Raw genomic sequence first — 24,356 nt, forward strand, 5'->3', positions numbered from 1 at the left:
TTCAGATCATCAGCCCTAAACCCCTGCTTTGTCAGGGAAATGGCCTCAGACTCTGAAAGGCTCTCCCCCACTCACCAGGCTGACTCCACATTAAAGACTTAGGAGCACCTCAGGCAGTCTGTGACAGAACAGAGGCACGTGATCCAATCCCCAGGAAGCTGCACCTTCATGGGATTATAGCGGGGCAAATAAGAAATCCCTTCCCTTCCCTTCATAATGATCCTGATTTACTGATTAAATCCCTGAGTGGTACTAGGCTGCTCCTATGATACTTACTTCAATGCTGCCAGGGAGCCAGCAGGCAGGTTTGCAGATTCCCAGGCACATCTAGCAAGCTATTTCCACAGTTGGGTCTGTGTACCAGTACCGCTCCTCTGTTGTGTGGTTGCTGTGCCAGAATGAATAATGTATTACCTAGACAGCCGGGGAAGAAGTACCACATGCTTTAGAAAGAAAAAAAAAAAAAATCAGTAGCTTGCAAGGAACTGATTAATATTAATAAAATATCTTCCCTTTCAAGTATTCTTACATATATTTTCCCTTTAATGCTTCCTGTGAGTGTATCATAAGATCCAAATGAGGACATCTGATTAAACCAAATGTTCAACTAAAGTGTTTGTACAAAAATAAAGACTTTTCTTACATTTGGGAGCCTAATGTTGGTGTAGCAGTAGCTCCACCAGGGAAAGACAAGTAATACCTTCAGAAGGGGACTGCCTTCCAAAATCTGCCTTAGACACTGCACTGCAATTTCAAAGCCTCAGCTATCCCCTTTCAGACGGCAGGTTTTTCATGTATTTAGTAAGGAAAGCCTACTTTGTGGCAAACAAGTGGCTCATTGTCTAGAGGTATAGTTTTTGATTGGACTGAGATGTCTTGGGTTTTGTTCTGGTCAAACCCTTGATGTGATTTTTGATGATAACTTGGTGGCTACACGGAAGCCGTGTTATACCCAGGAATAGCTATCACTCATTCAAAATTGATATCTTGCACTTGCAAACTTGTGAGTAGCTATTGGAGGACACATTAGGGAAATTAGTAACTGACATTGCAGAGAGGCATCAACTCTCACTATCAAGACCAGCATAGAAGTCAATTAGTTACTACCAACACCAAGTGTATCCAAGAAGGGGCCATTACCCTGGCAGAGGGAAAAATCTGGAGTAGAAGTGTGCAAGGAAACTTAGATAAATTTTCCTCCAAATCAACAAAATCCTCATAATGATGAAGACAAAAAAAGTATTTGTGTATGAGCCACAGTGCTTGTACAAGAGTCTTCCTTTTGATCTACCCTCTGTATCTAGAGTCTTAAGGGGCTGGTGGTAATCACAGCAAGGCACAGGTCACACCCAACTTTCACTCTAGACCAGTGATACTCAGACTGAGGCTCGCGAGCTGCAAGTGGCTCTTTAATGTGTCTGCTGTGGATATTGATATTAAAAAACTGTGTGCTTGAATTATTAACCAATCAGGATGCTTTTACTATGTTATTAACCAGTTATGTTATTAACTTGTACTATGTAATTAACCTGTCATACTGTTTAAATATGAATCTATAGTACTATAGTAAATGAAACAATGAATTCACATTACTGTGGCTCTTTTGGGTAATGTTGATCACTAATTTAGCTCCTGAACCACTGAGGTCTGAGTATCACTGCTCTACACCCTTGAATATTCACTATGGAAGCAAACATACTTGGAAGATAAATTTCCAAAAATCTCATCTCATATATAGTTTTTAGTTAATATTGACACCTCTATCACGGTGTGTGTCTGTATTTTATTTTATTTAAAATAAATTTATTAAAAATAAAAAGAAGCAAATCCCACAAACATGGTCATAGAGGATTGGACCTTTCAAGTCCAGTATCATGTCTGACAATGACCAGAACCAGCTGTTTCAGTAGAAGGTGCAAGAAACCTTAGGCAATTACGGTAATTGCAGAGAAAGCCTTCCCTTACTTCCCATTAGGGTTGGCCTGTGATTGAGAAATGAGTGTTGACATCTCTTCCAACCAGGGAGTAACTAGAGGTCAAAGCTTCTCTGTGGTAATGGAAATAATGTCCTGATTAGAGAAGAATCTGCTACCTTTCAAGACAGTTCACATAAAGAATACAGGAAAGAAGAAAAAGGAGAGTTGTTGTGTCCTTGTCCTCCACTGGCCCAGAAGGCTAGGTAGCCAATAATGCCACATTGTAAACAGACCTCTTGAAGCAGAGACTCTTTCATTCAAACCGGGAACAGTTAACAACTTGGGCATCAGAAGTGAAGTGTAATTCAGCATGGATTTTCTGTTAAACTCTGATATAGTTTGTATCCACACAACACACGGGATTCATTGATCTGATCAAATTTACATTTCCAATGTGAGGGGAAACAGAAAGCCCAACACAATGGGATCCTGACCTCTACATAACATTGTAATACAATTATAATAATAATAATCACAAAGTTCTAGTGATCCTAGCTACACTAAAGTTTCCCTGGGAAGCTCGGTTGCTGTCCTACAAGAAAGCACCTTAGAAAGATGGGTATCAGCCATAGTGGCATTTTGAAAATAGGCACTTTGGATCCTCCACTTGAGTATCAGGTGCCAAATTTAATTACAGTGACAAATTAGACAAGCCTGTGGCAGACTTTTCCAGCCGCCATTACCTTGGAAAGGCAAGTTTTAGAATTTAGTTCTCATATCCATACAAGAACCACACTGCCTTTGTCACAGGGAAAAGGTTATTCTTATAGCTCCAGAACATTTCTGTCCAAAGTAAGTTCCTCTTTCCACAATTGCTGGAAAATAATTATCCCGTGGTTTTGTTCTAATCCTTGGAAGGTTGTGATATAAAAATAAGCATTCTTAGAGCTATAAAGATACATACTCCATATGCTTGAGATGTATGCTTGTTGTACCCTGTTCATCCCATTTTGTCCAAAATGCTCAAGATTGCTGCAGGCAAGATGTAAAAATCCTACTAGTTGGCATACTAGGCATCTGGGAAACTATTCACAGAAGTCTCTAAAGGCATTGAGGGAAAAGTGTTTGAGCCTCATCCAAGGAAGATCTTCAAATAAATTTCCTTTCCTCAAAAAAAGCATCCTTTGGTAGAGGGTACTGCTGGATTACTTCTCACACATAACTCCGTAGTTTATAAAGCTCTTGCTTTATATGGGGGGAACTCCCGTTCTTGCCTATTATTCTACTATAATAATTAAACTCTGCTTATCCTTTCCTTTCCTTCCCTACTTCTGGAATTCACTGCTCCATACTTCCTATGAATAATGAATTAGGAGAGAAGCTGTGCAACAGAATGTGACAGTTCTTATCGGATAATTTTCTTTCTCTTAGCAGCTTCTCTCTGAATTCAACCCACCAGGGTAATCATATAAATGACCAGAATATAAATTTGAAAATTTTCACCAAAAGAAGTTCTAGACATATATTATCTTAAAGTTAATTTAGTGTGATGATTATGTCAGGTTACCTTAATGGTACTAATTGGTTGCAAGAGTATTTCTACAACTGTGGAAGAACTCTTCTGGTGGCCTGAGCTGAAAGACAGAGCTTAGTCCTGGAGCCTCCAGCAGCAACTCTGGGCAACTCTGAATTCCACAAGTTGTGCATTCCGTAGTTCTTCTTTGAGTGATTGCTCAGGTGTATTCCACTATAGGTGTGCATGCTTGCCACGTGCACCGGTGCCGGAAGTTTTTCCCTTAGCAGTATCTGTAGTGGGGGAGCACCGCTGCGACCCCTGGAGTGGCGCCAGTATATCGCGCCATAAAGGGGGCTGCGTGCTCCCCCCACCCTCAGTTCCTTCTTGCCGCCAGTGAAGGTAGTCGGAATTTGCTCCAGCTTAGTGTAGCTGCAGCGTATCTAGCTTAGTGGTATCCGGTTCACTGATCTCTCTCCGTTATTGAACTTTCTTTTGTGAGTGCCTGGCTCGGGGCATGCCCCGTGGCCCAGGCTTCAAGTCGTGCGACTCCTGTCGCAACTCTGTGCCCAGAAGCGATCCCCACAATCAGTGTCTTCGCTGTCTGGGCGAGTTTCATGTTAGTGAGAAGTGCAAGATCTGCCGCTCCTTCAAGCCCCGGACGAAGAATGAGCGTGAGATCCAACTCCGGGCTCTTTTAATGGAGTCGGCATTGGCCCTGGCACCGGCGCGTCGAGCTGACACCGCGCCGGGCTCTGCGTCGTCGGCTTATGGTGAAGCGCCTCCAGTGCGCCGTTCCGAATTGGCATCCGGCACCGCGTCCTCGGTGTGCAGCGAAGCACCGTCGACGTCCTGGCGCCGCTCCCCAGCTAAGAAGCCAGGGAAGTCTCAGCTGCGCCAGGAGAAGACCAGAGGTGAGGCCAGACTAGAGTTGGGCAGCCTGCGATCCCCACCGGTACAGAAACCTCCAACTTGCACTGAGCGGAGTAGTGCAGTCCCGTCCGCGTGAGCCTCACCTGAGGTACACATGCTTTCGACGCTGGAGGCAGCTCAGGCCGTGTGTGATATACTGACACTTCCGGTGCCGGGAGCACCGCTGCAGTCGGGCCCCCGGTCCCGTGGGAAGCCGCCTTTGGGCGCCCATCACCACTCCCCGGAGGTGTCGGAGGCCAAGGCACCTTCCCGGGTCAAGGTGCCTATTAGAGCCCCGCGACGCGCGTCGACTCCGTTTCTGGACTCTTCCAGGAGCGGATCCCACCCCTCCGGCCTTGAGCGCCGTCGAGGAGGCGGCAAGAGACAGCGCCTTCCAGCGAGTCCTACTCAGGCGCCCACCATCACAGACGCCATGCTCACGGCGAGTCCCGAGAGTCCCCGGCACCGAGGCACCGTGGCCACAGGTGCCACAATGAATACAGAGACAGCTCCTTGGACATATATGTTTCAACCTCCTCTAGGTCTAAGTCTCGGGGCAGGAGCCATCACGATCGGGACCGCTCCAGCCGTTCTTACAACACCGTGCGCTCCTCCCGGACCTCGGCGTCAGTGCGCAGCCGTCTCTCCCCCAGGGCTGCACCGCAGGACCAGCCTGCCCTGCCGGCGCCCAATGTGCCTCTGCTCCAGGCCATTCCCTGGCAGGGTCAGTGATGCCAGTGGGTACCGTGGCCTCAGGCACCTGTGCAGCCAGGCCCTCACTCCGTGGCAGGAGCTTCTCAGTGCCGACCCGCATCACCTTCACGGCACCGAGATCAACTTGTGGGTGCCGAACCCCCGGCACCGAACCCGGATGTGGAGCCCTCGGTGCCGTTAGCTGCTGAAGGCGCCGCACCGTCCACCTCTTCGCCGCAGGGCGATTAGGTTGCGGTACCGCCTCCTTCTTCCCAGGAGGACTTTAAAGCCCACCAAGAGCTGCTTCGGAGGGTGGCAGCCAACCTCGAGCTCCAGGCCGAGGAGAAGGAGGAGCCCTCCGACACCCTCTTCAATGCCCTCACCTCCTCGGTACCAGGGCGTGTGGCACTCCCTTTCCATCAGGGAGTTGCCAATATTACCACTGGCCTTTGGCAGACCCTAGCCTCTCTTGGACCTATTTCTAAGAAGGCCGAGAGGAAGTACTTCGTCCCCACGAGGGGTCTCGAGTACTTTTATACCCACCCAGCTCCAAACTCCCTGGTGGTTGAATCAGTCCACCACCGTGAACGGAATGGCCAGCCCACGCCAAAGGACAAGGATGCTCATAGACTTGATGCCTTTGGTAAAAGGTTTATTCATCAACGAGTTTCCAGCTCAGAGTGGCCAACCATCAGGCGCTTCTGAGCCGCTACAAGTTTAACCTGTGGGGATCCCTCCCCAAATTTGAGCCCCTCATTCCTGACAAGGAGTTCAGGGCGTTGGTTGAGGAGGGTGCAACCGCCGCCAAAGCGGCTCTCCAGGTGGCATTGGATGCTGCAGACGTAGCCGCTTGTTCGATGGCTACCACTGTCTCCATGAGATGGATGGCGTGGCTCTCGCTTTCGGGGCTGTCGTCAGAATCCCAGTCCCTAATGCAGGACCTGCCGTTTGATGTCAAGGCCCTTTTCGTGGACCAGACAGACACCCGTCTGCACGGGATGAAGGACTTCCGTACCACCCTGCAGACGCTAGGCCTCTACGTCCCGCCTGCTAAGGACAAACCCAGGCCTCAACCCTCTGCTCCGCAAGCTAGGGGCAGATATGAACCCCCGCCTAAGCGGCAGAGGGATCAAAGACGTCGGTCCCAACGCCAATCCCGCTCAGCCCCACGGCCTGGGGCCTCGAAGGCCAAACGGCAGGGAAAACGGCGTTTTTGACTTGTTGAGGGGGGTCACCGGGCCTATTGCTAGTGTATCTCCCACCCAGTTAATAAAATTACCTTTTCTAAACCGTTTATCGGACTTCCGACTGCGGTGCTCCCATATCACGTCAGACCAATGGGTCCTCAGTACCATCTCCCAAGGGTATAAGCTGCAGTTTGTTTCAGCCCCTCCCACTTGTCCCCCGTCCGGGTGGCTGGATGGGTCCCCGGAGCATGCCCTACTTCTCTACTGAGAAGTAGAGTGTCTCCCCTCTCTGGGAGCGGTGGAACAGGTACCTCGGGAATACCAGGGCAAAGGTTTTTACTCCAGGTACTTTCTCATCCCCAAGGCGAAGGGCGGGCTTTGGCCCATCCTCGACCTGCGGAACCTCAACCAGTTTCTGGTGCGTTGCAAATTCCACATGGTGTCCCTGGCCTCTATTATTCCATCCCTAGACCAAGGGGATTAGTTTACTGCACTGGATCTCCAGGATGCGTACATTCACATTTTTGAGGGTCACAGGCACTACCTCCGTTTCCTGGTGGGTCAGGACCACTTCCAATTTGTGGTCCTCCCCTTTGGCCTTTCTACTGCCCCCAGGGTATTTACAAAGTGTATGGTGGTGGTGGCGGCCCACCTCAGGAGGCAAGGGCTGCAGATCTTCCCCTACCTCGACGACTGGCTGCTCAAAAGTCGGTCTCGCGCTCTGGTGCAGCAGCAGATGAAGTTCCTGCTAGACACCTGCGTGGCTCTAGGCCTACTGGTAAACGAGGAGAAATCCATGTTACTTCCAGTTCAGTGCATAGAATTCATGGGGACGCTCTGCTAGATTCCCGAGTAGCCATGGCCTCCCTCCCACGGGACAGGTTCGAGACGCTCAAGGCTCTCATCGCCTCCGTCACGGCTTTTCCGATAACCACAGCTCGCGTGTGCCTTCAGATACTAGGCTACATGGCAGCATGCACCTATGTGGTGCGCCATGCCAGGCTTCGGATGAGGCCCCTCCAGCTTTGGCTGGCCTCCCGCTACTCCCAGGCCAGGGAAGGCCTGGATAAGGTTGTCACAGTGCCGCCCAGGGTGGTCCCTCCTGAGCAACATGCTCCGGGGTATCCCTTTCCGAGAGCCCCATCCCTCACTAGATCTAGTGTCGGACGCCTCAGACCTGGGCTGGGAGCCCACGTGGGGGATTTCAGGACCCAGGGTATGTGGTCACCACAGGAGCTAGCCCTGCACATAAATGTCAGGGAGCTCAGAGCTGTACGCCTGGCGTGCTTGGCTTTTCGCCAGCACATACAAGGGAAGGTAGAGTCCTCACGGACAACACGACCGCTATGTACTACATCAACAAACGGGGGCACGCGCTCCCGGGCCTTATGCCAGGAAGCCCAGCTCCAGTGGGAGTTTTGTATAGCCCACAGTATACTCCTTTGGGCCTTTTCCTGCCCGGCAAGAGCAACACGCTTGCGGACCCGCCTGAGCAAGGTATTCTCCCAGCAACACGAGTGGTCCCTGCACAAGGAGGTGACCAGGTGGATCTTCCTACAGTGGGGTGCTCCCCAGGAAGACCTGTTCACCACCGCTCAGAATCGACAGTGTCCTCGATTCTGCTCCAGAGCGGGAGAGGGCGAAGGGGCCATATCGGATGCGTTCCTGCTCCCATGGTCGGGGCCCTTCTTGTACGCCTTCCCCCCCTTCCCCTTAATAGACAGGGTCCTACAAAAGGTGAAGTCAGACGGTGCAAGGATGATCCTCATAGCCCCGGATTGGGCCCATCAGCATTGGTACGGGTTCCTGCTGCAACTGTTAGTGGCCCCTCCTTGCGGGCTGCCGCTACGGCCGGACCTCCTCTCCCAGGAGGAAGGTCGCCTCCTCCATCCCAACCTAGCTGTGCTCCATCTGACAGCGTGGCTGCTTTGTGGTTGAATGAGGAGGAGGGGAGGTGTTCTGAGGATGCGAGAAGGGTCCTGCTGGAAAGTAGGAAACCCTCCACGCGGCGAACCTCCCTGACTAAGTGGTATAGGCTCTCTGTGTGGGCGAGGGATAGAGGTTTCTCTCCCTCTTCCGCCCCTATCCAGCTTGTCCTTGATTACCTCCTGTCCTTTCGGACCCAAGGCCTGGCGCCCTCCATCAGGGTGCACCTGGCGGCCATTTCAGCCTTCCATCCCGCGGTGCAGGGCCTGTCAGTGTTCTCCCATCACATGACAGCCCGGTTTCTGAAAGGGTTAGATCGGACATTCCCTTACGCCAGACCCCTGGTCCCGCTCTGGGATCTAAACTTGGTACTCTTCCGCCTCACAGGGCCTCCTTTTGAGCTGTTAGCCACGTGTTCGTGGTCCCACCTGTCGTGGAAGGTGGCATTCTTAGTGGTTATCACCTTAGCCCGCTGGGTCTCCGAGCTCAGGGCCCTGATCTCTGAACCGCCCTATATGGTCTTTCATAAAGACAAGGTTCAGCTCTGCCCTCACCCTGCCTTTTTGCCGAAGGTGATCTCGGCATTCCATATGGATCAGGATATTTTCCTCCCGATCCTCTGTCCTAAGCCCCATTCCTCCAATGAGGAACGCCGCCTGCACATGTTAGACGTGTGCAAAGCGCTGACCTTTTACCCGGACAGAACCAGGCCGTTTAGATGGTCCCCCCAGCTTTTCATTGCTTCGGCCGAGCACATGAAGGGGCGACCGGTCTCCACCTAGCAGATATCCCGCTGGATCACTTCGTGCACTCGCAACTGTTATGACTTGGCAGGGATTCCCGCGCCTCCTATAGTGAAGACTCATTCGACGAGAGCCCAGGCCTCTGCGGCCTACGTGGCTCATGTCCCTATTCAGGACATCTGTAGGGCTGCTACGTGGTCCTCTGTCCACACTTTTTCATCGCACTATGCGATCATCTCCCAAACACGGGATGACGCCGGGTTTAGTAGGGCGGTGCTCCGCCCGGGCAACCCTTAAACTTTACACTTAGACTCCTACCCGCCTCCATCAGGGATAGCTTGGAGTCACCTACTGTGGAATACACATGAGCAATCACTCGAAGAAGAAAGGAGAGTTACCTGTTCCATAACTGGCGTTCTTCGAGATGTGTTGCTCAGGTGTATTCCACGTCCCACCCTCCTTCCCCTCTGTCGGAGTTGCCTAGCAAGAAGGAACTGAGGGTGTGGGGAGCACGCAGCCCCCTTTATGGCGCGATATACTGGTGTCACTCCAGGAGTCACAGCGGTGCTCCCCCACTACGGATACTGCTAAGGGAAAAACTTCCGGCACCGGTGCACGTGGCGAGCATGTACACCTATAGTGGAATGCATCTGAGCAACACATCTCGAACGCCAGTTATGGAACAGGTAACTCTCCTTTAGCCCATGAGTAATGAATTCAGAGAGAAGCTGCTGATAGAAAATTATCAGAAAAACTTGTCAATTTCTAATTTTAAATGTATAGCATAAGATTTTTGCTTTCCTAGTGATTAGGTAGTCATCCAAGAATAGTACAAAGCAACAGAGAGTCCTGTGGCACTTTTAAGACTAACAGATGTATTGCAGCATAAGCTTTCGTGGGTGAATACCCACTTCGTCAGACGCATGCATGGGCATTCACCCACGAAAGCTTATGCTCCAGTACTTCTGTTAGTCTTAAAGGTGCCACAGGACTCTGTTGCTTTTTACAGATCCAGACTAACACGGCTACCCCTCTGACACTAGAATAGTACATTAACATTGATCTTCATTTTTTAAAATCACTGCATCCATTTTTTTAGAAAAAGCTGCTAGCAGTTATTAATTATGAATAGAAACCAAACATTCTTTTTATTTATATGCATCAGATTTTCTTACGTGCCATGCAAGCATATGAACAGCACATGTAGTATTTTTATTAAAATTAAAGCAGTTCAAATATTTACTATCATGTGGGCAAGACCATCTGCTAATACTTGTATTCAAACCAGAGATGAATTACAATATATATGGAGAAAGGGGGGAGGTGCTGGGGTTTGGATAGCTCCAGTTTTTATTAATCGCTATCCGCATTTTGAAACTGTCTTGTGGATTTTCTTGCTTGATTTCACTTATGGGTTGGAACCAGTTTTCTTGGTGACTCATTGGAAGTATGGTGGTGGTTTTTGTGATTATGATTAGGGCTCTGTGTCTGTCATGGAGGTGGCGGAAGTCACAGATTCCGTGACTTTCCATGATCTCTCTGACTTCTGCAGCAGCCAGTGTGCTTGATTCCCGGGCCGCCTAAGCAGCTGGCCCTAGGACCATCTGCTCAGGCGGCCCCAGGGATAGCCATACCAGCTGTTCCTGGAGCGGCCCCGGGGCCAGCCGTACTGGCTGCTGCTGGAGTGGCCCTGGGCAGCTGGCCCTGGGGACCATCTGAGCAGCGGCCTGTGTGGCTGGCCCTGGGGCCAGCCATAGCAGCTGCTGCTCAGCGGCCCCCGGCAGCTGGTGCCTCTTTCCATGCCCCCTCCCTCTTCCCCCAGAGCAGCGGCCCCCCCCCAGCTAAGATTTAGTTAGGGGTATTTATAGTACAAGTCATGGACACGTCACCCATCATTAATTTTTGTTCATGGCCTGTGACCTGTCCATGATTTTTGTTTACTACAAATACCTGTGACTAAATCATAGCCTTAATTATGAGGTTTGTGAGTTAGCAACTGGACTGAGATGACCAAACTCTCTCTTGTTCACTGCCTCTGAAGTACAGTATCTGTATACAGTCATCTAGCTCAAATCCCTAGTGTGAACTGGTGAATGACAAGTTAAAGAATCTGTATGCCAAATTAAATGGCCCAATAAATCTCTATTGACAGCAATGGCAAAGTTCTTTGTCTGGGCCTAAAGTTAGTAATGCATAATATAATTCAGGATTAAATTCCTACATCATCCATACAAGGAGCATAAGTAGTAATGATTAAAGCTGATTGTGCCAGATGTAATTTTCATGGCACTGTGACTTTTTTTTTCATAGTCTGTTTCTGTTTTTTCTTAACATAAAGATGTTTTTAGAATTATAGTGCTATGAAAGTAGTGTGACTTAAATATAAAATGTTTTATCAAAATAAGACCTACTTTAGTGACCTTAAAATTTTTTTAAATGTTATAGCTGTTTTGCCATCTTTAATTGCTTTTAAACTATTGATATCTATTTGACATAACTTTCTTTCTTTTTTTAAACTAAATTTTAACTTTCATCATTCAGAAGTGAATCCTACCAATTTGTGGTTAGGAAAATGATCAAATTTTAAGAGATTAGCTTTCAAAACAAAAATAAAAGCAATCAGTGAAACACTGCAAAGGTGAGATATTGCAAAGCTTAGAAATAATACATATTTAAGTGGGCTTTTTTTTTAATGACTGCATAACTGCACATCTTGTTAACTGAAATTCAAGTGATCTGAGTTGATTCTGTTCTTTCTAAACAGAGACAGTATTTAATGAATCTTGAATTTTATATACAGTGTCAATATAACTGCTTTGAAGCACCTCTTGTATACTAAGACTTCTGTAGCTTATATCAATCAGTATCTTTGTAGTATTTGCACTACATAGAGGGTCAACATTTTCAGTAAGACCTAGTGAAGGAACATAAATCCACACCGTGTAGAGGTCAAGCATAGGAGTTTATTACGCACAGCGCTGGTGGAGTGTCGCCTTGCTTATTAGGCTCAGAGACACTGTCAATCAATTGATTACAATAGAATGTATAGATTTCCCATGGGCGGGGGAAAGTGACAGGGTAGGCAGTTCCACACCTCGGGATAGTTTTGGAGCAAGACAAGATAGCACATTAGCCAATGGTTAACAGGTTACATAATGTCTCCGCCCATGGTTTCAAGTTAACATTTAATTAATACTTTGATAAAATGTATTAGCATAAAATATAGATGTTGAATTCTGATTTGGGGTCCATACGAATGAAGCAACTCCTTTTGATTGTCCAACAGGTACATTCCTAGGGGATAAAGCAAAGAAACAGTGAAAGTATATGACCAATAAATATTGTCTCCTTTGTGTTTTAAGGCAGGCATTGGTCCCTGGGAAAGGGAGGTGGGAGGAGGCCATATCTTATACTGACATGTTCCAACCCTTCATGAACTCAAGGTTGGAGTGTGGGAAGAACATCTCCCTACAAAAGAAATTAACACAACAGAAACAGGGCTGCTTTGTTCTATTTGCAACTTTGCATAAGACACAATATTCAGTTATTGCTCCAACATCTGACAATTTTGCTGACCAGGCCTATCTTATCAAGCAAGATTATCTTTGTTTATTCTGCTTCTTTTAGCTAATCACTCTTTGGTAGGCCTCTGGTCTCTTGACCAAACTCTGGACTTCGGGCCTGTAAAAGAGCTAACACAATCCATATACCAGGTTGTTATATAAAATGCACATGGATTTTAACCCTTCACATAGAAGCATATTTGTGTATCCGTAATATATAATCGGAAAGGGATTTGCATGATTTACGCCTGTATGTGGATGTAGACAAGTAGTGTTTGGGCACATAAATTAGATTAATTCAAATCTATGTACCTGTAACTTTAAAAATCTGGTCCATGATATATTTTAACCAGAGCACTATTATTCTTGCGTGCTAAAAGTGTTAGGTGCTCCACAAAACCTGTATGACCCTGTTTTCAACGATACGAAATGCACACTGGACAAGGCAGGGGCTTGCTTAACACAGCCCCTGTTCATGTCTATATATGTAGAATCACAGAAATGCCGGGTTGGAAGGGACCTTGAGAGGTCATCTATTCCATTCCCCCTGCGCTGGGGCAGGTCCAAGTATACCTAGACAATCCCTGACAGGTGTTTGTCTAACCCAGGGGTCAGTAACCTTTCAGAAGTGGTGTTCCGAGTCTTCATTTATTCACTCTAATTTAAGGTTTCGCGTGCCAGTAATACATTTTAATGTTTTTAGAAGGTCTTTCTATAAGTCTATAATATATAACTAAACTATTGTTGAATGTAAAGTAAATAAGGTTTTTAAAATATTTAAGAAGCTTCATTTAAAATTAAATTAAAATGCAGAGCCCCCCAGACTGGTGGCCAGGACCCGGGCAGTGTGAGTGCCACTGAAAATCAGCTTGCATGCTGTAGGTTGCCTACCCCTGGTCTAACCCGTTCTTAAAAACCTCCAGTGACGGGGATTCAACAACCTCCCTTGGTAACTTGTTCTATGCTTAACTACACTTATGGAAAGTTTTTCCTAATATCTAACTTAAATCTCCTTTGCTGCAGATTAGGCCACTTTACTTCTTGTCCTACTTGCAGTGGATATGGAGGACAATTGATCACCGTCCTCTTTATAACAACCATTTACATATTTGAAGACTGTTGTTAGGTTCCCCTGCCCCAGTCTTCTTTTCTCAAGATTAAGCAAGCCCAGTTTTTGTTTTTGTTTTTAAAAAAACCTTTCCTCATAGGTCAGGTTTTTGACATCTTTTGTAATTTTTTTTTTTTTTGCTCTCTGGACTCTCCAGTTTATCCATATCTTTCTTAGACTAGGCATCTGGAACTGGACACAGTACTCAAGGTGAGGCCTCACCAGTGCTGAGTAGAATGGGACAGTTATCTCCCATGTCTTACATATGACATGCTTGTTAATAAACCCCACAATGATATTAGCCTTTTTCTCAACTACATCACATTGTTGACTTATATGCAATATTAAGTCCACTATAATCCACTATACCATCCAGATCCTTTTAAGCAGTACCACTGCCTAGCCAGTTAATCCCTATTTTATGGTTGTGCATTTGATTTTTCCTTCCTAAGTATAGTGCTTTGCATTTGTCTTTGTTGCATTGTATTGTGTTGATTTCATATTCCTGAGGGAATTCTGCATCCAAAAAGGAAAAATTCTGCACCAAAAATAAATAAATAAATAAATCAGATTCTGCAGACGCTATTTTAAAATCCTGCGAAGTTCTGCATATTTTATCTTTCAATAAATAAATGTGGAGGCTCCAGCATGACAGTGGGGAGCACAGGCCAGTCGCTGCATGGAGGTAGGAGATCACCCTGCAGACCCCCACCCCCAGAGACACGGACTCAGCAGTGGGGCTACACCTGACACAGTGCAAGGGCCAGACCTACCCCAGAAACAGCCCAGGGCCCTGCCCCTCCATGCCAGGTGCAGCCGGGGAAGATTTATGGAGGTGAGTCTGATCCAGCCTTGGCGTTCCTTGCAAGGGAAGAGGAATTCCTGTCCTCTCCCATTGCCAGCCCAGCTGAGATTAGCAGCTGAGCCTGGTGCATGGTAGGAGCCACTGGCGGGCTGTCCCCAGTGATTTACCTCTCCGCTGGCTGCTCCAGGGGCCTGAAATGACGCACCCACACTGCTGGGAAGGGGCACATGACTGCTCTTGTGGCTTCCCTTTGCTTCCCCATCAGAAAGTCATTTTTCTGTGGAGAAGCAAGAAATCTGTGGGGAGTACAAATTCTGCACACACACAATGCCACAGAATTCCCTCAGGAGTAATTTCAGACCAGTTCTCCAATTTGTCAAGGTCGTTTTGAATTCTAATTCTCTCCTACAAAGTACTTGCAAACCCTCCCATCTTGGTGTCATCCACAAATTTTATAAGTGTACTCTCCACTCCATATTCCAAGTCATTATTGAAAATATTGACTAGAGCTGGACTCAGAACAGACCCCTATGTGACCCCACTAGATATGCTCCCCCTCCCCTGCATTTTGACAGTGAAACATTGATAACTACCCTTTGAGTTCAGTGTTTCAACCAGTTTTGCACCCACCTTGTTGTAAATTTCATCTAGACCACATTTCCCTAGTTTGTGTATGAGACTGTCGTGGAAAAAAATCAAGATATATTGTTCCACAGCTCCCCTCCCCCCTGCAATCCGGTAGGCCAGGAACCCTGTCACAGAAGGAAATTAGTTTGGTGTTGTGTACTTTGTTCTTGACTAATCCACGTTGGGTATTCTTTATAACCCGGTTATCCTAGGTGCTTACAAATTGTTTAATAATTTGTTCCAGTGTCAATCAGGTATCAAAGTAAGGCTTCGGTCTATAATTCGCTGGGTCCCCTTTGTATCATATGCTCTTTGTTCCCCTTTTTCAGGAGAAGGGCAAACTTTAAAAAGAGGAACAAGAGTATATGATCACATACTATTATATAAATAATAAAATATCATACCATTTTTTTACTACAACTGTCTGAGGTGCATTTTGAAAGTTTGGCCCCATTGGAGCCAAGCCTAATTCACTGTGCTGCTTGTATACAAATGACTTCTTATTCTGTCTGGCTTGCGTCATAGTATATAGCATTGAAATATGCTGCACATGAATCTAAGCTTGTAGAAAAGTATATGTTGTGAATGATCATGCACAAAGGAGTAGAGTTGAGTTTGCACCTATAACTTCAATATTGTCATTTACTGACTTAAGTGTTTAAATGTGCCATCAGAATTGTCTCTAAATAAGACTTTTATGGAATTTTCTTTGAATTTAAGCTGCCAAGAGTGTTTAGTATGCTGTGGGGAAGCAAGAAATCTGTGGGGGGTACAAATTCTGCACACACACAATGCCACAGAATTCCCTCAGGAGTAATTTCAGACCAGTTCTCCAATTTGTCAAGGTCGTTTTGAATTCTAATTGCTAATTGATGCATTGGTAGAACTTTCCCTATTTTAACTGTTCAGATGTTTTTAGTCACAAGGAGGAAGGGTGCAATCAAAAGTTAGTCAATTTATTTTGCAAGGAAGGGGTTTTACCAATCTGAACTAAACATACAGGCGAGTCTCATCTTACGCCGGGGTTCCGTTCCACGGTTAGTGCGTAAAGCGAAAACCGCGTATAGTCAAAATTACATTGAGTTGAATGGTGGGCAAAATCGTGCACACTATAGGCACAGTATTAAAATTTGTTATTTTTTTCTTTTTTTTGTTTTTGTTTTTGCCGACCGCGTAAAGCTGAAATCGTGCATGTTAAATGCGCATAAGATGCGACAGACCTGTAGCTAGTTTTTCATTAAGTATTCTTTTTAAACTAAACACTCTATAAAAAGTAAGATTACATTTACGTTTTAACCTGATAAGCAAGTTTCAATACGTATTTTGTAAAATGAAGGGTTTTCTATGAGAGAGAGTGTGGTTCAGTCTGTAGGACACTGAGCTGGAAGTTAAAAGATCTCGGTTCTAGTCTTGGCTCTGCCACAGAGCCGCTTTGTGTCCTTAGTCAAGTCACACTCTTTCTTTGCTTCCTTTCACACCCTTGGCCTGGGCAGATTGCAAGCTCTTTGGGATAGGATTTGTCTCTTAATGTATCTTTACAGTTCCTAGTACAATGGGGCTTTGATCCTGGTTGGGGTCTGCAGACTCGGTTATAATACAAATTAATTTGTAGACCCTTCAAAAATGAATTTGTAACTGAATCTCTCAAAATTTAATATTGTTGAAAGTTGCTATTTTAAACCATATATTAAATACTAACAACGGTAAAATGATCCATGAATGGGAACTATTTGATTCAGAGGAAGGTATCCTTTCAGTTACAGTTCCTAGTCCTATATCCTGTCTAGGTTAGTTTTGAACAAAAGTCATTATGGTCTGGTCTGATGCCTTTTGAGTTGTCCTTATTAAATGAGTTGATCATAGTCTTATCCAGTTTTAAGGGACAGGTAGTCACATCACCAGAATCACAACTAGCACTTCTGTTACCTGATTCAGCAGAGATCCCTTTTTTTTAAAAGGAGGTATTGAATGGATTTGAAGAGTGAGCTATCCTCTTGTCTTTCAAGGTCAGTCACACTGATGGGACAGCTTAAGGAAGTTTGCATTGCTGCTACTACGACTGGTTCCCTTCTTTGAATATACTGAGACGATCCATCTTGAGGACTATAAATCAGCATCTTCTAAAAATCCTAAAACACATTTCAGACAACAGTTGGCCTGGAACTTATCTAGAAACCTTCCCACACAAAAATCCTTCTAAAACATGTAGATTTGACACTTCCATACACTCCTTTTTCACTATCCTCTAACCTGTTGGTTCTCAACCTATTTACCATTGTGAGCTGCATCCAATTCTACCTGTATAGCCCTGAGGATGTCACATGGGCCGCAGCTGGGTGTAGATTGGGCCACAGGTTGAGAACCACTGCTTCTAACCCCTTGTTATTTGATTCCACTTAAGATGCAGTATTAACATGTTAAACCATTATATGCACAGTTAATCTATTGTATGCACTTATTTAATTTCAGATTTCTTATCCTTAAAACAACCTAGATCCAAAATGCTTAAAATGTGAAATCTCTGACCACCTCATTAATTACTTATAAGGATCACAGTAGCAGTGGAATAGATGATCGTTGTGCATTAAATACCTGTGTAATTATCCTCTGCTTATCTTTTAATCACTAGAGTGTACTGTGACATTACAACTGCTAATTGTGATAAAATAGTCTTGCTCGGAAAGAACTGTGTTATCTAGACTGAGTCATACTTGCTATGACCAAGTTGATTTTGCTTTACTACTTTATAGTGGTGCTGTGAATACTTTGGGCAGGGGTAGGAGGGTGCATGCATCTGACTTTCATTCAAAGTGTAAACCTGCTATATGTTTGACAGAAGGTTTTGTCTTCTGAGAGGGCTAGGGGATTTCTGTTTACGTAGGTGTATAGAAGATAATTTTAAAAAATGAGACTCTGAGAATTGGAAATACTTGAACATCTCCCTAGCTTGGCAAAGATGATGCTGACAAAAAGCCTACTTCTGCATTGTCAGTCAGGAATTTTTACTTAAAGGAAGTTACCACATGATCTTGTGTGGCTCTCAAAAACGCTAATGATTTTACAGTTCTCAAGTACCTGAATCGAAGACATCATTGTTTCAGTTCAGAAGATTGGACAAGATTTCCTGTGGAGACCATCAGTGTTCTACTTTAGTAGAATGAAGGCGTTGTTGAGCAACACAAGGCTCTCCTTTTCCATCCGACAGCTAGAGCATGTATCTTCTATTCCTACTTCCAGCTCCTGACTGATCAGAGTGAGAGAGACCCAAAGTGAGAGCAAACAAGTCTGACACACAGGAATGTAGAATGCTACAGCTGAGCCACTGAATCAGAAATAGCAAGGTTTTTATGAATGTTGAGTTGAAGGAATCATCCCCAATGGTGTCACCACAAGCTTTAACTTGGCGTCCATTGTGAGACTGTAGGGTTTTAACTGACTATAAAATGTGCACTCCTTCAGCTCATGAGCCTAACTGTGGTTTAAGTTGGCCCATTTTTGTTGCTTCTTCACCTTACTCAGTGATTCACCTAAGTTCAGATGAATGTTGCAGTTGAGATTTCATGATCAATAAATTCTGGTGTCTGAGTGGGAAAGATCTACAGTTTTTTGGATCACTAGGCAATTTGTTTATCTTATAATGTATTTCTTTTCTTTGGGGGAAATGATTCAGATCTTAGTGGGCAATTTTGAAACAATATCTTATGTCAAAAAGCAGGGCATAGTTAATTTGGATGTAGCCTTTGATGATATTTATTTATCTACTTATTTATACTTCTCAAAAAAAATTCCCTTCTCCTCCCAGAAATAGGAGTTATGCTGCGTGTTGACCATGAAATTGTGTTCTGTGGAAGAAATCTCAGACAGAGAACTTAGAACTCACCAGTCACTGGAGTTCTCCTATTAGGAATTTTTCTATGAATTTCCTCTGACAATTTGTGGCTATTTAATTACAGTATGTTATGTAGAACTGAAAACAATTGAGAGTTGACTATAGCAACACATTAAAGCACATAGGGGTGCTGTAGAATAACTGAAAAATAAATGTTGAACTTTATTTTAAAAAAAAAATCTTGCTATAATACTTCTCCCATGCTTTTAAACTGCATGTTGTCAGAGGTTCATATAATTTAGAGAGGGCTTAGATTTCCCATTTTAGGACTCTTCCATTCCCCTGTTAGTTGAGAATTATTCTGGTCAGCACATATTAGTGTGTTTCTGTCTGGTGTAGACTTAAATGTGCCACATGGTGAGTTCTCTTGACAGATTATACAGGGTAACACATCTTACTGTCATAATTTATTTTTTGATATTAAGCATATTTTTTTTCCTGTTTCATTCCATGAATCCTATTTTTACACCCTTTTTATGTATATTCCTCAGAATCCAGATCATATATTTGTGAGGGAAGATGTATGTGTGCTGAAGGTTCACCATCTCTGGCATTGAATAATCAATACTATACTCAGAGAGAAATAATACACTAGTGCTATTGCAGTTGACTTAATGCTACAGCCACCTCTTTCAAGACAACAATTTTAGGATTGGAGATCATATCATTCCCAGATTTATTGTGAACAGGGTTATATACAGTGCTTATATTGTAGCTACAGTGCTCAAATCTTTAAATACAAAACATTACATGAACATATTATTTAGGTTGCAAAGTCAGGCACTCAGAAATTAGGAAATGCCATAATTAAGGTTGCCTGTGCTGTAAGTCCATTACAGTTCTAGTAATCAAGAAGCTAACTTGGGAGCCTATCTACCACTATATCACACTCAAAAATCTTCTGCCTAGAAGTCTTGGATTTAATATTGGATTTGCGACTATATTACAATACAGTGAATGTGCAAAGAGAACTTTTGTCTGAATTCATTTTCTGCTGGGGCACCCATGTGCTTCTTATTGAAGTAGTTTATTTGAACAGGAACAATATAGGAATACATTTTAGTAACTGTGCTCACTGTGGGCTGTCGCACTGCAATTTGCGAAGGATGCTTATTTCACTGATTTTTTTTTTTTTCCAATGGCTTGAGATTCCCCTCTCCAAGTTGTTCCTCTCCCCACAGTAGTGCACGTGTTTAGTGCAGTAGAATAAGTCTGAGGGTTGCCAATAATCCTGTTACATTCCAAGAGATATTGAATCAGCAAGTTTCATGTTTTTTTCCTCCCAGATGCACAATCAAAGAAGATGATCATGTTTCTGATTTACTACAACTGGAGAGTCAGAAGTAAGTTTGATTTCTGACATTGAAAGATTTTGGAGCATGTTTTCTGTTAATTCTTTATACTGCTTTTGTTTCAGAATGTCAGTGGTACACTTCACTCTGTAATGTATTACCTTGCAGTCCGTGGTTAGTGACATCCTTAACTAGCTCTACTGCGATAGCACCTATCACATTTGCAGCTATTGTAGAAGAAGAGCTCCAGCAAGAAGCTGCTCTTATCAGGAGCAGAGAGAAACCTTTGGCTTTGATCCAGGTAAAAGACGCTGTATTTTTTTCACTACCTCTTTTAGAGATGACATTTTAGAATCAGTTATTCATATGCTGCGTAGTGTCTACCAGCTGTTAAAGCATAACTTCAGGCTCATTTGGGGGAGGGTATGGCTAGCCCAGGGGTGGGCAAACTTTTTGGCCTGAGGACCACATCCGGGTATGGAAATTGTATGGCGGGCCATGAATGCTCATGAAATTAGGGTTGGGGTGCGAGCTCCGGCTGGGGCTGTGGGCTCTGGGATGGGGCTGGGGATGAGGGGGTTGCAGTATAGGAGGGTGCTCTGGGCTGGGACTGAAGGGAGGAGGGGGATGAGGGCTGGGGCAGGGTGTTGGGGTGTGGGGAAGTGGCTCAGGGTTCAGGCTCCGGGCAGCGCTTACCTCAAGTGGCTCCCGGAAGCAGCGGCATGTTCCTCCTCCGGCTCCTACGCAGCGGCGTGGCCAGGTGGCTCTGCTGCGTGCTGCCCCATCTGCAGGTGCGGTTCCCGGCCAATGGGAGCTCCGTGGGTGGCGCTTAGGGTGGGAGTAGCGTGCGGAGCGGAGCCCCTTGGCTGCTCCTACGTGTCGGAGCTGGAGGGAGGACATGCCGCTGCTTCTGGGAGCTGCGTGGAGTGGCCCCTGACCATGCTCCCTGGCTGGAGTGCCAGAGCAAGGCAAGCCCCAGACCCTGCTTCCCAGCGGGAGCTTGAGGGCTGGATTAAAATGGCTGGTGGGACGGATCTGGCCCGCGGGCCATTGTTTGCCCACTCCTGGGCTAGCCTGGCAATATTTGGGGCCCTTAGCTTCTGGGGCTAGGTTCCATGTTCCCCAATTTTCTTTGCTTGCCCTCATTGTTTGGAGTGTTTCGCCTTCTCCCATTCTGCTAGAGGATGACATCCAGCCAGTCCATGAGCATTTTAGAATCTGTTAGGCAGGTCCTGGGGCTATATGTCCTATTTAAGGCCTGCCCAGCTAGCAGGTTTTTTAAAAGACCTATCATGTAAAAACATATCTGTATTTGAAAGAAATGAAGAATATTCACTGATTTCTGACATGCAGGATGTATAATTATTCAGGGCTATTAAACCTTATTGATAACGGTAATTTTGTTTTAAAAAGTAACATTGTTATACAGTGAACAGTTTCCATCCCCCATGAGATGATTTCTTCTAGACCTGATTATAAAATGCTGACTTCCCCTTTCCCGTCTCCCCTCCCCCCCCCCCTCCCCCCCTTTCGTCCTTCAGATTGAGGAACGTGCTATTCAGGATTTGCTAATCCACTATGAAGCTTTTGACAACCCTGATGAATTTGTTGTCATTGAAAGGGCTCCACAGGGACCTATTGCAACACCTTTGTGGAACAAGCACTGAAGTTAATCCATCATGAATTTCATGAAGATATGTCTACTTCGGAGTTTTTGATTTTTATTACAGGTAGCATTGGAGTGGGGGGAGCAGTCTTGTAAATTTAGTATCAGTGTTAAAATGCTGCACATAATCTGCATGCATCTGATTATATTAGAGAGAGAATGCAGACTATAAGTTGTTAGTGTGCATTATTCACACCATAAAATGTATGTATGTTTTGACAACAAACTTTTTACCATACCCTGTGTTAATAACATTCTATATAAAATTGTAGATTGAAAATACATTTGCTTATATTAAGATTTAGTCCATATTAGTACAATACAGTTTTGTTAAATTCACAGGTGGTGGAAAAAAGTAGGCGCTAATTTTGTGATTATTGTAAAACTGATCATTTAAAATTATGCATCTTTCAAATGTGAGCATTTAGTCAGGATTGACATGACAGATTAGAAATATCCCAAATGTATCTTATCTTAAATTTCATCTAAAAATACAATTTGGCAATGCAGTTTTTCCCTAACCTCCGATATGTATGTATGAGTACTGGTTCTCTCAGCTCTTGTGACTAATACTTTTGACTGTTACTCTTTATGGTGAGCCTCTGTGCTGGACTTAATGTGCTCTGCTACTACCTGCTTCCAGTTCAGTTGTGTGTGTTTTTACACTGTTAGGTTGGCCTTTTGAGCAGCCCAAGCTCTGTTATGGCTTAAAACAAACACAGTTCAGTGGGATGTGATATCACTAGTTGGATTATCCATCGTGTATTCTGGTAAATTGGTACAACTTTAGAACCACCGTGTTAAAGTACAATATATTTAAAGTGCTGAGGAAATGCAAAACCTGTATGTTAAATATTAGAGCTACAAGGATGAATGCTTAACTGTGGATTTTGAGAATACCTAACTTGCAAAGATTTCATGGCTGGCTTTTCAGTATTGTGTGTTCAAAAAGTTCTTTGTGCCTGGTTTCTCTGAACAGATTTATAAAAAATTGTTTAATAGCCTTATGTACAATATGCTGTCTTGTTGGTTTGTGTTTGGGTAGTTAAATGTGGACTTACCAGTTTCAGTAATCTCAGCATTTACAGATCCTGGGCAAACTGGAGAGGATCAAACTCAGAGAAGGTATACCCAGATGGATGTACAAAGCAATCACTGTGTGATAAATTATTTGAGTCTTGGAAAACAATGTAGCTGCATCTAATGGCTTCAGGTGAGCTACATAAAAAAAAAAAACCACATGTAAACAAATGCAATAAACATTAAAATCTTGATTCAGACAAATGTGTGTACTTAATTTTTGTATGCCATTGTATAAAAATTGACTTTTGTGGCAATTAGAGTATTTCTAAAAGTATTTTCATTTCATATGGAGCATGAACAGTGTGCTTAATACAAGATAAAATTTCAAGTAAACGCCTATAAGGGGGAAGGGGATTGCTGTGGAAGATATCAATGTATTTAAATACTAATGCTGAATAGTTGAAGATTTTCTATTGCTTCAATTCCTCTTGCTGTTTAAAGTTTTGTAAAACAACTGTATAATTTTTTTTAAAAAGCAATTACTATGTACAGTAAGAAATTGATTCAACAGCTGTTAGGCTTTTTCTAGCCATTATCTTATTCCATTCTCAAATGTAAAATGATAGGGTTTTGTTTTTTTTAAATATTCACTGTTTTGCTGCATTTTGGAAAAAATGTTTCATAATTCCTTTTTAACAAACAGTTAAAATTATTCCAACCCTGACTGACTTTGAGATCTATTTGATGCTGGCAGACTAGGTGCCAGCTCATGACAAGGCCCAGGCCTCACTGAACACTTACACATGCATAGCTGGAAATCAGTCTAATTATAGAACATACCACCTGTTTGTTTGGGGTGTCTGCCTTGCTTTTGACAGTCTGCCCTGAGTTTGGCACTCAAAGTCATGAGCCATTCCAGACAGTGTGAAAGTCTAATTTGTATATCTTGAGAGATGGATGATATCAAATCTCTGGGGAACTTCTGATTTCTTTTACACTCAAAGTTCTTATGCAATGTGTTAGTGATAATACTTAAGTTTGCACTCGTGGTAGGTGTATACGCTTTCGTGAAATTGAAAACACATCTTTGGAACGATTGCATTAACGTAGTTCAAATTTTACAGCCAAAATCTGAGGTAAAAAGCTTTGAATGAGTGTCTACTTGGACAATATGTGTGTCTTAGATTTAAAAGTACAATAAATAAAATTAAAAGTTAGCAGATGGCTTGAAACATTTTGAAATGTCATTAATGTCAGCATTTCAAAGTATAGTGGGTAAGATCAAGTCATTCATATTTGATACATTCTGGAGGCAATTTACTGTACTTACACTCTCTATGAAATTTTAAATGAAATTTTAAAAGCATAAACTGAAGACAGAAATTCTTCAAAAACATGTGAAATCCTTTATTTATAGATACGTGATTAAAGAGTTGTGACTGATAGGATAGACAAGTGACAAAAGCTAAAATGCCAAATTGTCCTGATACAAG

The 24,356-nt window shown here is 44.1% G+C and overlaps 1 protein-coding gene across 2 annotated transcripts in view; it reads left to right on the forward strand.

Annotated features, from left to right (window-relative positions):
* IBTK (inhibitor of Bruton tyrosine kinase) overlaps positions 1-23,114 on the forward strand; it is a 96,188-nt gene extending 73,074 nt beyond the window's left edge. For both annotated transcript variants that reach the window (XM_054022171.1, XM_054022172.1), the window contains 3 exons: positions 20,169-20,225; positions 20,343-20,475; positions 21,716-23,114. In XM_054022171.1, the coding sequence (XP_053878146.1) occupies positions 20,169-20,225; positions 20,343-20,475; positions 21,716-21,841 (316 nt within the window). In that variant the 3' untranslated portion in view covers positions 21,842-23,114. The remainder of the gene's footprint in view (positions 1-20,168; positions 20,226-20,342; positions 20,476-21,715) is intronic.
* Positions 23,115-24,356: the final 1,242 nt, after the last annotated feature.

The sequence above is a fragment of the Malaclemys terrapin genome, chromosome 3 (assembly GCF_027887155.1).
Source record: "Malaclemys terrapin pileata isolate rMalTer1 chromosome 3, rMalTer1.hap1, whole genome shotgun sequence".
Taxonomy (NCBI): Eukaryota; Metazoa; Chordata; order Testudines; family Emydidae; genus Malaclemys; species Malaclemys terrapin.